This window comes from Mustela putorius, unplaced genomic scaffold (assembly GCF_011764305.1).
Source record: "Mustela putorius furo isolate JIRA1106 unplaced genomic scaffold, ASM1176430v1.1 tig00003867_pilon_pilon_pilon, whole genome shotgun sequence".
NCBI classification, from domain to species: domain Eukaryota; kingdom Metazoa; phylum Chordata; class Mammalia; order Carnivora; family Mustelidae; genus Mustela; species Mustela putorius.
The window spans coordinates 1367060-1383571 of NW_025422019.1; the positions used below are offsets into that span (position 1 = coordinate 1367060).

The 16512-nt window shown below is 36.2% G+C and overlaps 1 protein-coding gene across 1 annotated transcript in view; it reads left to right on the forward strand.

Moving 5' to 3' along the window:
* MAP3K2 (mitogen-activated protein kinase kinase kinase 2) overlaps positions 1-9299 on the forward strand; it is an 85214-nt gene extending 75915 nt beyond the window's left edge. Inside the window, exon 17 of the mRNA XM_045066531.1 lies at positions 229-9299. Coding sequence (XP_044922466.1) covers positions 229-454 — 226 coding nt within the window. The 3' untranslated portion in view covers positions 455-9299. The remainder of the gene's footprint in view (positions 1-228) is intronic.
* The last annotated feature ends 7213 nt before the right edge of the window (positions 9300-16512 follow it).

The following is a 16512-nucleotide window of genomic DNA, read 5'->3' on the forward strand; positions in this document are numbered from 1 at the left end:
GGCAAAAATTATAAAATGAATAATGTTCTTTGCCTGACCATTTGAGTTAGTCTCCCATTGATTTTATGTTTAAATTATAGTTTTATATAATTACAACCTTTTAATGAAACTTTAAACTTGAAATGAAGTTGTATTTAAATGTAAATGGATGTTAGTTGTGTTTCTCATGTTGTAGTTAAGTGACTTTCCTTCATGATGATACTATCTGTGTAATTTTTCCCTCCCTAGGAGTGTGGGCTGTACTGTGGTGGAGATGCTAACTGAAAAGCCTCCTTGGGCAGAATTTGAAGCTATGGCTGCCATCTTTAAAATTGCCACTCAGCCAACCAACCCAAAGCTGCCACCTCATGTCTCAGACTATACTCGAGATTTCCTCAAACGGATCTTTATAGAGGCCAAACTGAGACCTTCAGCTGATGAACTGTTAAGGCACATGTTCGTGCATTATCACTAGCAGCCAGTAACCTCTCCTGTGCCTCTACCCAGCTCCCATCAATTCATTCACCTTCTCTCTGACTGCACTTTTCTTTTTTATAAAAAAAGAGAGATGGGGAGAAAAAAGACAAGAGGGAAAGTATTTCTCTTGATTCTTGGTTTAAATTGTTTAATAATAATAGTAATCTAAATTTTTTATATTTAATCTTTTTTTCCCTTACAAGAACTTGAAACTCCTTTTTTTTAAAAATTTTTTTATAATGTACTGATGTGGTTCAGAGAGATAAAGCACTTTAGTACATAGTTGCTCTTTTTAGTACAAACAAATCATTTAGAATACCTAAGGATTAGAGAGTCTTTCCCCATGTCACTGACAGATTGGTGTTGATGGGGAGACATGGAAAACAAGGAGAAGAAAATGATGTATGATTTGTAGTTTTTAGTGATTAGTATTTAAAATAGATCCTCATTTATGGGGTTGAGCCCTAAACTTGAGTTTAGGGTAGGTACTCAACTTAAAGAATATAGGTTCCTTCTTATATCTGTATTCTTTAGATCCTAACCTTTGTCTACCAGGCTTTTTGCTCAGTAGGAGTCTTGATAGAAAATATGAATCTCTAAGAGGTATGTTTATTTGTTAATCCTAACCAGTATAATAAGCAAATACACTATAATAGATCCATGTTACTGGAATCTGTATACCTTGAGGGATAGCTTTCAGCTTTAAAAAAAAAAAAAGAGAGAGAGAGAGAGAGAGAGATACTATATTAGAGTAAAGCAGATATGAGAAGTCAGCAAATCAAATTAAAAGGCAAAAAGAGATTGGTGTGATTCAGTGTGTGGGCAGAAGAATCCACATTTAACAGTTAATAGAAATAATGAAAAGAAGAACTAAATGTTTAGTGTATTTTAAACTATGGTCTTTACTGGAGGGAGAAAGTCCCAAGATTAAGGGAAAAGAGAAATAACCAAATCATGTATCTTCCTATTTCTAGCTCCAGATTCCCCATAGATAACATTCTTTGGGAACTAAGAATTTAACTTGGGGCATCCACATGTTAAAGCTAGTCTCATGAGATAAAAATCCTTGTTCTTGGGATCACAGAATACTAAAGCACCTCACAAAATAAGCTACCGTGTAAAACAGTGGTTCTCAAATGTTGGGTGGGAATAATTTTGCCTTGCATTTGGCAGTGCCTGGAGAGTTTTTCATGTCACAACTAGAAGGATCATAGTGGCATTGGGTGGTCTGAGGCCAGGGATGCTGCCAAAAAAAACTACACTATACAATACAGCATCCCCATCTGCTAACAAAGAATTATCCTGACCAAAATGTCAAAAAGCGCTGAAGTTGAGAACCTGATGTAAAGACCAGCCCCAGTTATAAACTAAAAATAGCCATTTACAGAGTAGGTTCCTTGAAAAAAGTATATTTCAGAGAGAAAGAGATGCAATGCAGAAAAAGGGTTTTATAAGAGCCGATACCACTTCTTCCAAGTCAAGGGTGAACAATTTCAACAAACATCAAATAGCAGTCCTTTCCTTTACCAGCTGTGTATTAAAACCAGATCAGTAACTTCCATTGTAGAAACAAAATGAATTTAAACATGGAACCTATTAAACCCAGCCATCTGTATATATTCTTTCCTCAAAAGTCAGTTCATAATTGTGGGAAAAGAAAAGCATATCAAAACAAAGTATTAACTACTTTATAAGAATGTTTAAAACTGCCAGGTATTACTAGTATAACATACCCACCAAGAGCAACGACATCCAGTGGAAAGAAGCATCTGGGAAACTCCCACTATCTCTGATGGACTTGTGCTACTGAAAAATATGAGTAATAGCGGTAATTTAGATACTTGCAGTTTGTTTCAGCATATTAAAGCAAGTGCTAAGTACTTTATTTTTAAAGGTTAGGAAATAGTAGTCTTTCTGGAGGCCCTAAATGTGAAGCCTTTTGTGGGATTCATAAGGGACTCGAGTATTTTATTTTCTGCTAAAAGATATGCTCTTCTAGGGGCTGTTTTAAAATACTTTGTTTATGAAGTTGGGTAGATCTTGGTTTCCTGGATCAAGGTCCTATCTGGCATTATCTCTAGGAATATTTGAAATTCTACTAGCTAGTCTGAGAAAAAGTCAAAGCACAAATGCAGTTGTCAAGGCTTCTCCCATACATTTATAATTAAAGGAAGCAGCTTGCAAGGAAGAATATGAATTAGTGGCCTCTTCCCCCTTGAAAATCAACTGCCAAATCTTGTGCTATAAACGTAGTCCCCAAGGATGTGGATCTATTATAATTTCTTTAGCTTTTATGAGTGAAGGCATCTCTTCTGCTTGAGCAAGATTGTGGTATCTGGACCAGTGGGCTTTTCCTTCATTCCTTCGTCTTGTGTGGTTTTGATTTCCTTGTAGCTCATTTTTGGTTTGCCAGGGTAACTAGCAGTGCAGAATATGAGAGAAATGCTCTTTAGAGAGAAATCTTGGGGGGCTGTGAAGCCCAAGGCAAAATTGTTTGCTTTTTCCTTCTCTAAATGCTATGGAAGATAAAATCACCTGAAAAGAAACTACTACTTTAACACTGCTGCAGAAGACCTTTGTTTTATAAGAAAAATATGGAAAAGTATTATTCTTTATGTAAAGACTTAAAAATAGACTAATAGTTTACAGAATTATTATATAAAATGTGATGTGAATTTATTTCAAACAAGTTATAAAGGTACCAAAAATGACAATAAAAGTTAATATATATAAAAACTACCAGAACAAAAAAGCTTAAGGTGGGATGAGGTATGAAAGACTAAAGGTAAATTTTAGAAAAAATTTTGAAAGGAAACCCATTAGGGGCAGTTAAATATGACACTCCAGTTTTTTTTTTCTAATAATGGTATGGATCAGAAATGAAATTTGAACTTTTAAATATGACTCTAAATATACTTGTTTTTTTAATGCAGAACTGATTCTTCTATACTGTAATGTTTCTTTGCTGAGGTTGGAAAATGGCCAGACTGCTGACTTTGTGCCTTTAAAATGCATTCTGCTTTGATAGTGGCAGACTTTTTGGTGCTGGAGAAGATTCACTAGCAGTCTTATATGTGCTTTTCAGGAAATATCTTTCTACTTAGGCCTTGAGAGATTCAAAATGGCATGAGTTAGGCTTGGACCAAATATAAGATCTTTTACATTGCAAACAAACTGTATTGAATAAAAGGGTTGAAAAATAACATAATGACTAATGGAAATTTTGATGGTTGGTAATTCTTTAAAATGTACTTAAAAGTATACAGACTTTGAAGTTTTCAGTATGCCTATCTTGAAAATTTTTCAATTTTTCTCTTTTACAAAACATGTTTCTAACTTGAAAATGATTAAAGATGATTGCCTTAGAAAGTTCTCAAAGGCAGTCAACCTTACATAATTTATATGAGATTGAAATGTTAATGCACAGTCTGAAATGTAAAAGAAAAGTTAAAACTTATTTCCGAGTAAGTTGAATTGGCTTTCAGTTGAGAGAGCCTTTATCTTATTTCCAATAGAAAGTACAGTAAAAAGGTGGATTTTTTTTTTTTTACAAGAGTTTTCTGCTACTAGAGCTCTTATATATATCAGGTCTGGTCTGTAGTACTTCTGAGATGGTGTTGTAAGATATGTGAAGTCACTAAGAAAAGTAAAATCTGGATAGTTTATAGGGACGACCAAGCTTGGGTGCAAAAGCCAAGATACTTGTCAGATGCAGACTCTGAACCACAGCAGAGCTCTGTGCCAGTGGTTTTGAGGTCTAGAGACCAGTAACTTGATCCAGAATACCTGGTGTCAGTTGAGTATAGAAATCTATCAATTTCTTTTAAAGAGAGTGAATCTTTTTTACTTGCTTATTCAATAATTGTGGCTTATTATGTCAGGTACTAGATTAACTTATCCTTAAGTAGGTCACGGTCTAGGAGGAAATTAGGCAAACAAATACACTTATTTCATGGTATACCCTAACTCTGAAAGTTTAGCAGTGATGTTTTTAAACATCACTGTTTTTTATGAAGTGAGAGGAAAGCAATTTTGGGCAATCATTGGCTGTTGTAAACTAAAATGCCATTAATAGGGAAAAAGTATCCCCAAATTGGAGGGACCACATAGGTCAGGTGACCTCTGTCTCAGGACTTCCTCTATATAAAAAAGTCCATCCCCTACTCAATTCTAATGGTGAGGGGCATATATCCCAAAACATGGGTTTTTTTCCTGCTTTTTCTTTTAAAGGGAAAACAGTTTTTAAAGTCTAAATTTTTAAATGTCCAAACCATTTGATAGAAGTTGTATTCTGTCAACAGTGTTACATATGCTAGGATCAGGACAATTTCTTGAGCCCTTATTGTTGTATTAAGTTTGGTCTTTTTACAAATGTAATGCTCATATTTATTTGAATTTTAAGATTGATTAAGTGTTAATGAAAAGCAATTTAATTGTTCATTTTTGGTAGTGCCTTTTTCTCTGTATGCCTTAATTTTATTTTATATCAATAATATTTCAAGTTACCCACCACAGGAAGGTTTTTCCAAAATCAGTAGGCTTCAAGAGTTCATTTGGCCTTAGGACTGTGTGTTGGCCCATAAACCTTTCTTAATGCCTGCTTCCTCCTCCTACCTTTTTCTACCTCTTTTATTTTACATATATATTCTCCATATTTTACATATATATGTTCAAAGAGAAACATTAGCATTAGTCTGTAATAGACACACTGCAGTCTCCACTAGACGTGAATGCCTACAATAAGGATAGAAAGAGGTATTCTAATTCTAAGAGACGTAGAGAATTGTTTTCCAGCTTGGTGACTTGACTTTCAATCACATTGGCACTGTCCAAATTCTTTGTATATCATGGTTCAGTTATGATTTTCATAGCAGAGCTAGAATGGTTAATTTTGCCCTAAAGAGGTCATTTAAATGGTTTACAGTGTTAAGGCAATGAAACTTAGGGCCATGTGCAAGGAATCCAGGGATAGCAGTTCTGATCCTTACTTTTAACTAACATTTTGACTAAAGCTCTAGCTTACTTTTCTGTGAAAAGAGAAAGTGAGTGTGTGCGTGTGTGTGTGTGTGTGTGCGTGTGCGTGCACGTGCGTGTGGGTGTGAGAGAGGGAGAGAGAGTGATTTGGGGCAGAGGTGGGAAGGAAGGAAAAGTATGAGTGTTCAATTAGATTAGTCTCTGTACTAGAAGAACAACTGAAATGTGTATGACCTACTGATGATGGATGAGTGTAATCGTCTTCAGATAGGAACGCCAGCACATTTTCCACAAGTAGCTAGTACAAGTGATTGTTTAATAAAGGTATTTATTGTAAATTGCCAAGCTCTTGGTTGGTAAAAGTAGATTAAAATTGAATTTGTATGTGTGTATAATAGTGAGCTTATATATAATTCTGAAATAGAAAATAATTGATTTTGCATAGTTCTTCATGAGCTCTTTGAAATAGAAATTCTTCCAGACATTATGAAAACAAGCTTCCTTAGCTTACCAAGTGTTCAAAAGGAAATTGTCTTATACCTCTTTTTGGTTGGCTAGGGAAGGCGTGCTGTGAAGCCACTGTTCCTACTTCATAGTTGTCTGTAGCTTTGCTTTGACTTCTGCCACAGTCTGGACAGGATGCCATAATAGGTATGGGAAGTGTCAGGGGTAGCCATCTCTCCATACTCACCTTTCAGAGCTGTAGATGATGATGAGCTTTTAGGGGAGTCTAGAGAATCTTCTCAGTGATAGAGCAGACCTGGTTCAGTTTCAGAAAGTTGAGGGTGGAGTCCTAGTTAAAGAGAATGAATTTTTATTTGTTGCCTGTATACAGCCTCATGTAATTCTTCATATTTTTCGTAATTATGCATTTTCATTGTAATATGATATTTTTGTTAATAACAGCAAAGGCATTGAGTCAGTGAGTACTGTTCTTCCCTATGCCTGATGACTCCTTGTTTGTATTTGCAATCTGTATTATCAGAATCACTTTAAACCAAAGCTTTTATATTCCCTGCACACATAGCCAAAATGATTATCACTGTTACTTCTGCCCATCTGTAAGCTAACAGTAAAAGCATGTTAAAGCAGGTACTTATAGAATTTGTATCTCAACCTATCCTTCAAGTAAAAAGACAGGTGCTCAGTGTTTGCATTTAGACATACAGAACTACATAAACATTACAAATTTGAGCTTGTACATGTGCCAATTTTACTGTCATTTGACCATAGATGCATATACATATACGTTGACATATGATGCCTCAGGTTGGTGGCATAGTTTCTTCCTAGTGTCTTAACATTTATGAACTTGCGTTTTACTTGAGAGGCATTTTAGGAAAGCTGTGAAGAAAAATAGGTTTTGGGCTGATGTCTGCTCTGTGCCATAGACATTTTGGAACATAGGGGAGAGCCTGCTGTCTAGTATACATGCAGAATTTGTTCCCAGATAAGGATTTCTGAGTCCCCCTCATTCCAGTTGAGAACGGTAAAGTTTGTGACTATACTAAAAAGCACTTTTGTGTTCATTTATTTACATATTTTTATAATTAAAGAAACCCAACATGTAACTAGTGGTGATTTTAGCATAAGCATTACTTGGAGGGGAGAGGTAGGTCACATTTTAAACTCTGTTAGCTACTTGGGCTCCAAAATGGATTTGACATATTCTCATTTTTCCAAAGACTTTTTTCCACCTGGGAAAAGAAGAATGACTAGTGGAAACATTTGAGTTGGGAAGGCTTATGGGCAAAGGAAAGTAGGCCAGACCCTTGCAGTACACCCTGTTCAAGTGCAAGTACAGTGTCTATGGATAAGAATACTTCTTTAAAAACAAACGATTGTTTGTAATACAATCTTAATTAGTAAATAAAAAGTTTACATTTTTTCTATTGGTTTTAAAATTTGCTACCCTGCATTCTGAAATATTATAAGAGTTAATACCAAAAATACTTTTAATGTCTGACATCTCTTACATTTCACATGGTTCTTTTTATTCAAATATCATTGTAAATAAAAGTAAACTTGGATAAATTTGAAAATAAACTTGTAATTGTTGCAAACTATGATTATCAATTTGTAAATTTACCCTTTGACCTAATGTATATTTTTTAATGTAGCCATTAAATTGTCTGTATTTAATCTATTAGTTTCTCTCTGTAAACGTTTTTAATCTCAGTTGAATGCTGGGCAGTTTATAATTATGTACAAAGGTGTTTTTTTCATATCAAAGTTGACTTTTGCACATTTTTGGAAATGTTTAATTTGTACACTGATTTACTACTCTGACTAATAATTGTTGATGGGTGTATGAGTATCATGAATGCGTGCATTGAACTACTGTCTGTGTCTTTATATTTTAACTTCTTTCAAGATGTAGCCATCAGTAACTGCACTGCTATTACTGACTTAAATGGACCTTCTTGCTTTTACAAAGTATACTTATCTATGGTTCTATCTTTGTTGAAGAACTCAGGAGTTCAGCATCACTTTCTGATTTTATATGTATTCTAAAATCCACGACTAAGTTGAAAGTATGCTTGTAACTCTGGGTATCAGGGGATGTGTGTGTGGAGATGTCTTTGTCTGTAGGCACATGTATATATCCCAATAATTTCTTATTTTCATTTCATTTCTACATTTTTATGAACTTGTTTTATAAGGGTACTGTTTAGTTAGAATAATTAAATATATATAAAAGCTTTCTGAGAGATTATTTACTATATGAATATATTTTCAGCTGGCTGATCAAAAATATTTTTTTAATTTTGTTTTTAACCATTTGAAATGTATTTGTATCTCCAGAATTGGATGCAAATTTACTTAGATATCAACTAAAATATTCTTGCAAGGAAGGGCATTGAATTCTCTTTTGAGAATTCTGTGAAATGCGAATTAAGAGGAAAAATGGGTTTTAAAGCAGTAGCAAAAACATACTGCCCATTAAAATGGCCTTTGAATTCTCAAAGCTATGAAAAAATGTGAGAAACTAAATTGTCTTGAAGAGATGTCAAGATTTTTTTATATCTCCAGTTGCTGTTGGCCTGTCCTGTTGTTTTTGAACATTTCCTATATCCGACCCTAAAGATTTCAACTTTTAGTTTTTCTCTTTCTGGGCAAAGTCAAACCGCATTATAAAACAGTACATTGACATATTGTGATCCTCTGTAATTGACTATAAATTGGTTTAGGAATATTTGAACATACATTGTTGTGTCTTTAGACTGTACTGTGTATTTTAAGTACTGGCAGAGAAAGAATTGGAAATTAAATTTCCAATCTGACAATGTTATTGTACTAAAGGAAAACCTTGTTTTTAATATGCGGTACCACATAAAAATTATTTGTATTAGGAATAAAGTCCACTGTTGAAGTTGAATGTCACTAAGTGTATTATGTTACAAGGAGCCGGTATGATTAGAAAAACCTACCAGAAGCCAGATACAGTGTGGTATGTGCCACATTTCATGCACATTTTGACTTTGTGTTGTTCATTCAAAATCGTGCTTGTAAAAATGTATAAAATTTCTGAGTTTTACAATATTTTGTACTTATTTTTTCTTGTTGGTAAATAGCTTTTTTTTTTTAATCTAATGTGAAAGAAACCATGTTTATATTTTGTTAGTGATCAATGACTTTGTTTATATGGAAATTTGTATATTGTTGGCTCACATCTTTGTTTAGATTTATCGTGCATGAAGGCCTGCAATAATTAGCACAATGAAATTGCTTTTTCTTACATGTTAGTTCATCTTTTTTGAAAGACTGTGGTGCAAAGGCTTACTCTGAGTAACCTTCTGGACTTTGGAATGAATATAAATGAATGGCACTTTGAGTGTTAATAAAGCTGATATTTATTTCCACTGTGATTGATTTGTTACAATCTGTTCTTGGACACAGTGTGTTCTCCTGTTCCCTCCTTTGCCTGAGTTGATCACCTTCTAGGAGACCAAGCACAGACTGACCTGGGAAACATTGCAACCGAATCTTCCTAGGGTATGTCTGTAATAATCCTACCCAACATGCTCTGCATATGGGCATGCAGAGCATAAAAGATATGCTCATGCATATCTTTTAATGGACACTTCAATTATCCAGATCAGAAATGAACAGTGATTAAAAACAGAAACAAAGCCTACTATAAGAGTATAAGCAATGGATGCTCCAACAGTATTATAGATCGTTTAAATTAATACCTTCATATAGATGGCATTTTAGTGGTGCAAGTCAAAAACCTCAAACTCTTATATATCCTCTAAGAATTAATCCTGTAGAAATGATTGGAGATGTGCTAAGGTTTATCTATAAAAGCCCCAAATTGAGGCTCTGTATGTCCCAACAATAAATGCTATTATAACAAAGTATTACAAAGTGGCCGGCTTATAACAAATTTACTGTCTCTGCTCTGGAGGCTAGAAGTCTGGCATCAGGGTGTTAGTAGGACTAGGTTCCTTCTGAAACCTGTAAGGGAATCCTTCCTTGCCTCTTCTAGCTTCTGGTAGCCCCAAGCATTCCTTGGCTTATGGCAGCATCAGTAGTATCTCCATGTGGTGGTGTCCCTCTGTGTGTGTTTCCCTTTTTTATAAGGACACCAGTCAATGGATTAGGGCCTACCCTAATGCCCTTATTTTAACTTGTAAAGACCCTATTTCCATCAAGGTCACATTCTGAAGTTCTGGAGATTAGGACCTCAAAATACTTTTTTGGGGGAAACCCATTACAGTCTCACTTGTGGCCCCTGAAAATTTATATCCTTCCCACATGGAAAATACATCCAGCCAATCCCAACATCCCCAGTCTTCCATAATTCTAGCATCACCTTTGAAGCCAGTATTTCATCTACACCTCACCAACTCATTTAAATGTCATCTGTATCTGTTACGGGGAAGACCCAGGGTGAGTTTCATGCTGGAGCAAGATTCCTTTCCCTCTGGGAACCTCTGAAACCAGACTAGTGATCTGCTTCCAGAACACAATGGTGGGATGGCAGAGGATGAACATTTCCATTCCAGAAGGGAGAGGTCAGAAGGAAAAAGGGGGCATGGGTCCCAAGCAAGTATAAAACATAGCAGGGCAAGTTCCACTAGATTTTAAGACTTGAGAATAATCTTCACGATCTCCATGTGTTCTGAGGAGCCTGCTGGCATGGTGACATTGCCCCTCACAACCAAGGAGTGGCCCAAAGACTTAGTCACTTATGTCCAGGGCTTGTCCCCTCTGGGGGGTCTCAGGGCTGCCCTCAAATCATTCTTCCCTCTTCTTGAAGGACAACATGTCCACAGCCAAATAGTTCTATCAGTTCTTCTCCTGCCTACAGAATCACAAATCACAGCCAGCCTTTCATTTCATTTCTGTCCCCTTGCAAACCATCAGCATTTCTGCTGAGATAATTTACTGGGTCCATGGATCACAAACCTAATACCTTCAGCAAATGGTTGTCCAGCCACAACCTTTGTTGTTTTCTCCAGAGCATACTTTCTCATTATTTGTGATATTGATAAGCTGAGGCTTTTCCAAATCTTCAAATTCTAGTTCCTTTTTGCTTCATAATTCCTTCTTCAATTTATCTTTTTCCTCTCACATTTTACTATTATCAGGTCACACCTTCCACCTTTGCTAAATATCCAACTTCATTGCTTTCAAGTTCTACCTTCTACCCAAAAGAACACAATGCAGCCAACTTCTCTGCCACTTTATAACAAGGATCATCTTTTCTAGTAGTTTCCAATTCATCTTCCTCATTTCCCTCTGAACCCCACCAGAATCACATTGAATGTTTGTGTTTCTATCAAATCTAGGCTTTTTCTTATCCTGCATCTCAAAATTCCCCCATCCTCTACCCATTACCCAATTCTAAAGCCACTCCCACATTTTAAAAAGATTTTATTTTTATTTATCTGACACAGAGAGATCACAAGTAGGCAGAGAGGCAGGTAGAGAGAGAGAGAGGAGGAAGCAGGCTCCCCACTGAGAAGAGAGCCCGACTCGGGACTCGATCCAAGGACCCTGTGATCATGACCTGAGCTGATGGCAGAGGCCCAACTCACTGAGCCACCCAGGAGGCCCCACTCCCACATTTTTATTTAAAAATATTTAAAATCGAAATGTAGCTGACAGAAAATAATATGTTTCATGTGTGCAACATAGTGATTCAATAATTCTATACATTATGTTTACCATGATAAGTATAGTTACCATCTGTCAACATACAGAATTATTACAATGTTACTGACTATATTCCCTATTGACTTTGCATTCTTGGGACTTATTTTATAGCTGAAAATTTGTACATCTTAATCCCCTTCACCTATGTTGCCCCCCCCATCCTCTGCTCTGCCAATCACTAGTTTTCTGTATTTGTGGGTTTGTTTCTGTTTTTGTTGGTTTATTTGTTTTTTTAGATTCTGCATATAAGTAAAATCATAAGGGGTTTGTCTTTTTCTGTCTGACTTATTTTACTTAACATAACACCCTCTAGGTCCCATATTTAGGTATGGGCAGCACCCCACTTCCCTTTACCAAAATCAGTATTAGAGTTCTCCAGAGAGGCAAAACTTCTGTGTTGCAGAATTCCTTTTCCCTTGGGAAACGCGTCTTTGCTCTTGGGGTCTTCAGCTGAATGTATGTATACAGCCCACCCACATTATTGAAGATATTTTGCTTTACTTAAAGTCTACTGCTTATAAATGTTAATTTTATCTAAAAACTAGGAGCATCTAAGCTGTTGTTTGACCAAAAAAAAAAAAACAACCCCAAAACTGGACACCATAATCTAACCAGGTTGACACCAAAATGAATCATCACAGGGATTGAGCAAATAAACTAATATGTCCATACAATGGAACTCTTCACCATGTATTAATGACTAAAAGAATGCAAGTTACATGAGATGTATAGTATAATCCCACTTTTTGCTTAAAAATAGAAAAAATATCGGGAGAATATATATGTCACTCAAGTGGTGGAGTTATGAGTGGTTATTATTTTTGCTTATATGTAATATTTAAACTTTTATGATAAATGTGGTGTTTTTGCCTATAACAAAATATCTCCCTGCCAGCTTTATTGAGATATAATGAACATATAACATTGTGTGAGCTTGAGATACACAATCTGTTGACCTGATACACTTATATATTGCAATATGATTACCACCATAGCATTATCCATTATATCATATGACTTCCATTTCTTTATTTTGATAAAAACAATAAGATCGACTCTTTTAGAAACTTTCAAGCCTATAATACAGTATTATCACCTATAATCACTATCCTATAGATTAGCTCCCTAGAACTTATTTATTTTCTAACTGGAAATATTATTCCTTGGCCAGCAACTCCCTATTTCCTCCACCCCCCTCAGCCCCTGGTAACCACCACTACCCTATTTCTATGAGTCCAGATATTTTTTAGATTTCACTTGTGATATATTATTTGTCTGTCTTCATCCGACTTCCCTTAGCACAATGTCCTCAGTCCATCCATTTTGTTGCAAATGTCAGGATTTTACTCTTTCTCATTGCTATTTCATTGTGTATATATATGCACCACATCTTCTTTATCTATTCATACATTGACAAACACTTAGGTTGTTTTCATATCTTGGCTATAGTGAATAATGCTGCAATAAACATGGGAATGCAGATATTTGAGATCCTGTTTTCATTTCCTTAGAATGATACCCAGAAATGAGATAGCTGGATCATATGGTAGTTCTATTTTTATTTTTTTGAGGAACCTCCATACTGTTTTCCACAGTGTCTCCATCAATTCACGTTCTCACCAACAGTGCACCAAGGTTCCCTTTTCTCCACATCCATACCAAAATCTGGTATATCTTATACCCATTCTAACAGGTGTGGGGTGATAGCTCATCAGGGTTTTAATTTGCATTTCCTTGATGCTTAGTGATTTTGAGCATCTTTTTATGTGTTAGTTGACCATTTGTATGTCTTCTTTGAAAAATATTGAGGTCTTCTGCCCATTTTTTAATTGGATTGTTTATTTTTATGCTATAGAGTTGAGTTAATGCTATCAAATTTTTAAAATCTACTTTGGGATATTAACCATTTATCAGATATATAGTTTGAAATATTTCCTCCCATTTCATAGATTGCCGTTTCATTTTGTGATTGTTTCTTTTGCTATGGAGAAACTTTTTAGTTTATTGTAGTCCCATGTATTTATTTTTGCCTTTGTTGCATGTGCTTTTGGTATCACATCCGAAAATTGTTGCCAAGAGCAACGTCAAGGAGTTTTTCCACTATGTTTTCTTTTAGGAGTTGTATATGGTCTCAGATCTTACATTTAAGTCTTTAATCCATTTACAGTTGATTTTTGTGAGTAGTAAGGGGTCCAATTTCATTCTTCTGCATGTGATTATCCAGTTTCTCTAACACCATTTATTGAAGAGATTACACTCTCCCCATTGAGTATTCTTATCAAATATTAGTTCACAAAATATTTTCTTAATTATGAAAACATTATATTAGTCATTTTTCTTCATCACCTCCTTCACTAAATTAAGCAGGCTTGGCAGTAAGAACTTTTAAAAAGGCCATATGTTTAACCTAGTATTTTTATTTCTCAGAACTTACTTGGGAAAATAATTCAAGATACATTTAAAGATTTATACACGATGTTAGTCATCACAGAACTACTTCTATAACAGGACAAATTGTAACTATGCCAGTGCCCCCCAAATTTGGGTTTGGCTAAATGAATCATGATACTATGATACCATGAAAAATTAAAGTCATTAAATACTCATTCTAACAAAGGGTGAAAAAAGCTTAAGTTAGGGGGATTATAAAATCATATGTCCAAGTAACATCTTGGTGTAAAAACAGCTAATTACAGAAGAAAAAGCCTGGAAGAAAATAGACCAAAATGTAAATACCTAAGGGTGGTATATGTATGATTTAAATAGCCTTCACAGTGCTTTTCTGTTTTCCAAGACTTTTACATAGCATGTAGTATTTAATCAGATGGAAGATAGAAAAGTGGAAAATCGAGTTTTAAAGCTATGGTTCCTCCACTTCTTGCGTGAAATTCATTTAGAACAGGGACCAAAAAACCTTCAATTTACTGAAAGTCATTTAGCTGAGAACTGATCTCCGCGTTGCAAATTCTGTGGCTGAATTTCAGCTGTTCAAGTGATCAGCAGTGTTTAACACAGGGGATCACTTCCTCTACCTTGAAATGCCATCATATGAAAGCAGTACTTCTAGGTCTCCTTATTTCCCTACCTCTCTAACTGCTCCTTGACTGGTGTTGCCCCAATTCTCCACCTTCGAGCCTCCTCATTGTAAAACGTATCCCAAACTTATCTTTACCTACATTCATTCCCTAGGTACCCTCCAACAGTTCTATAGCTTCAGTACGATACATAGGTTGACAATTCCCAAACTTACATTTCTAGGTCCCTGTAATTCAGGCTTACACCCAACTGCCTTCTTGACATTCATTTTATTTAATTGTCTATTAGCACACTCCTATGTTTTCCCCAAAACCCATATGTTTGAAGCCCTAACCGAAATTGTGAACTGTATTTGGAGACAGAACCTGTAAGGAAGTGATAAAATTTAAACGGAGTCATAAGGGTGGGACCCTATTCTGGAAGGGCTGGTGTCCTTAGGTGAAAAGGAAGAGACACAGTTCTTGCCCTTCTCTCAACCCCACAATGAGGACACAGCAAGAAAGCAAGAAGGTGGTAATCTGTAAGCCAGGAAGACAGCAGGACTTGATCTTCAACTTCCAACCTCCAGAGCTGTAGGGAGATAAATTTCTGTTGGTTAAGTCACACATAACAATATGTGGCATGTTATTATTGCACTCAAGTGGACTAAGATAGCCACTCACATTCAGTGTGTATAGAACCCACCCTTGAAACCTGTACCTTCTTTAAGGTACATCATTTTTACAGTTGCAGAAGCCAAAAATCTTGGAGTTATTCCTCTCTCTCTTTCCATAACCACTCAGTCAGCAACTCCCACTCTACCTTCGAAATACATTCAGACTGGAACCACTGTTCATCACCTTTACCCCACCACGCTGATAAAGCCAGCATTTCTCAACTGGAGTGCTGCAATGGCTGCCCTTGACCTTTTAAAGGCGATCTTTAACACAGCAGCTAGTGTAGAGTGACATTTTAATATTGAATCAGATTGTCATTTCTCTGCTCAAATATCTCCAGCAGTTTTCTATTTCATAATAAAATTCAAAGTTTTTGCAATAGTTTACAAGGCTCTACATCAGTGGTTCTCAAACCTGACCATCAGCATCTTGCGGAGGACAAGACTGTTGTGTCCCTAAGTTTTGATTCAGGTCTGCGGTGGAGCCTCATACTTCCCATTTGTGCCTCTCTAATCAGTTTGAACGTTTCCGTCTGATGTTGATGCAGGCAGGGGACCCCATTTGAGAACCACTAATCTACATGTATAGTCGTAGGTACCGGGTCTTCTCCCCCACTTCTTGCAGCCACATGGCTCCCCTCTCAGCTTCCTGTTAGAGACCAAATCTGTGTGGTCGAGTCCTAGGCTCACACTGCTTCTCCTTTGGGATTTACATAGGACACTGCTTCACTTTTTCAGAACTTTTGCTCCAATAACACCAGCTGAGAGAGACATTCTTTTTTTTCCTGTAAACTCTCCCGATTTTTTTATTTTTTAAAAATTTAAAGTCGGGTCGCCTGGGTGGCTCAGTGGGTTAAGCCGCTGCCTTCGGCTCAGGTCGTTATCTCAGGGTCCTGGGATCGAGTCCCGCATCGGGCTCTCTGCTCAGCAGGGAGCCTGCTTCCTCCTCTCTCTCTCTTTCTCTGCCTGCCTCTCCGTCTACTTGTGATCTTGGTCTGGCAAATAAATAAAATCTTTTTAAAAATTTTAAATTCAATTAACATATCATGTTTCATCGGTCTTCTATAATTCCCAGTGCTCATTACAACACATATGCTCCCCAATGTCCACCACGAAGTTACCCCAGAGAGAGGCAGGCGTTCTGAGGTCACTCAATGTTTTATTTCTTCTCGGAGCTCTTAACGCCATTAACTCTTCACGCCCACATCTCTTTCAGAATTTACGTT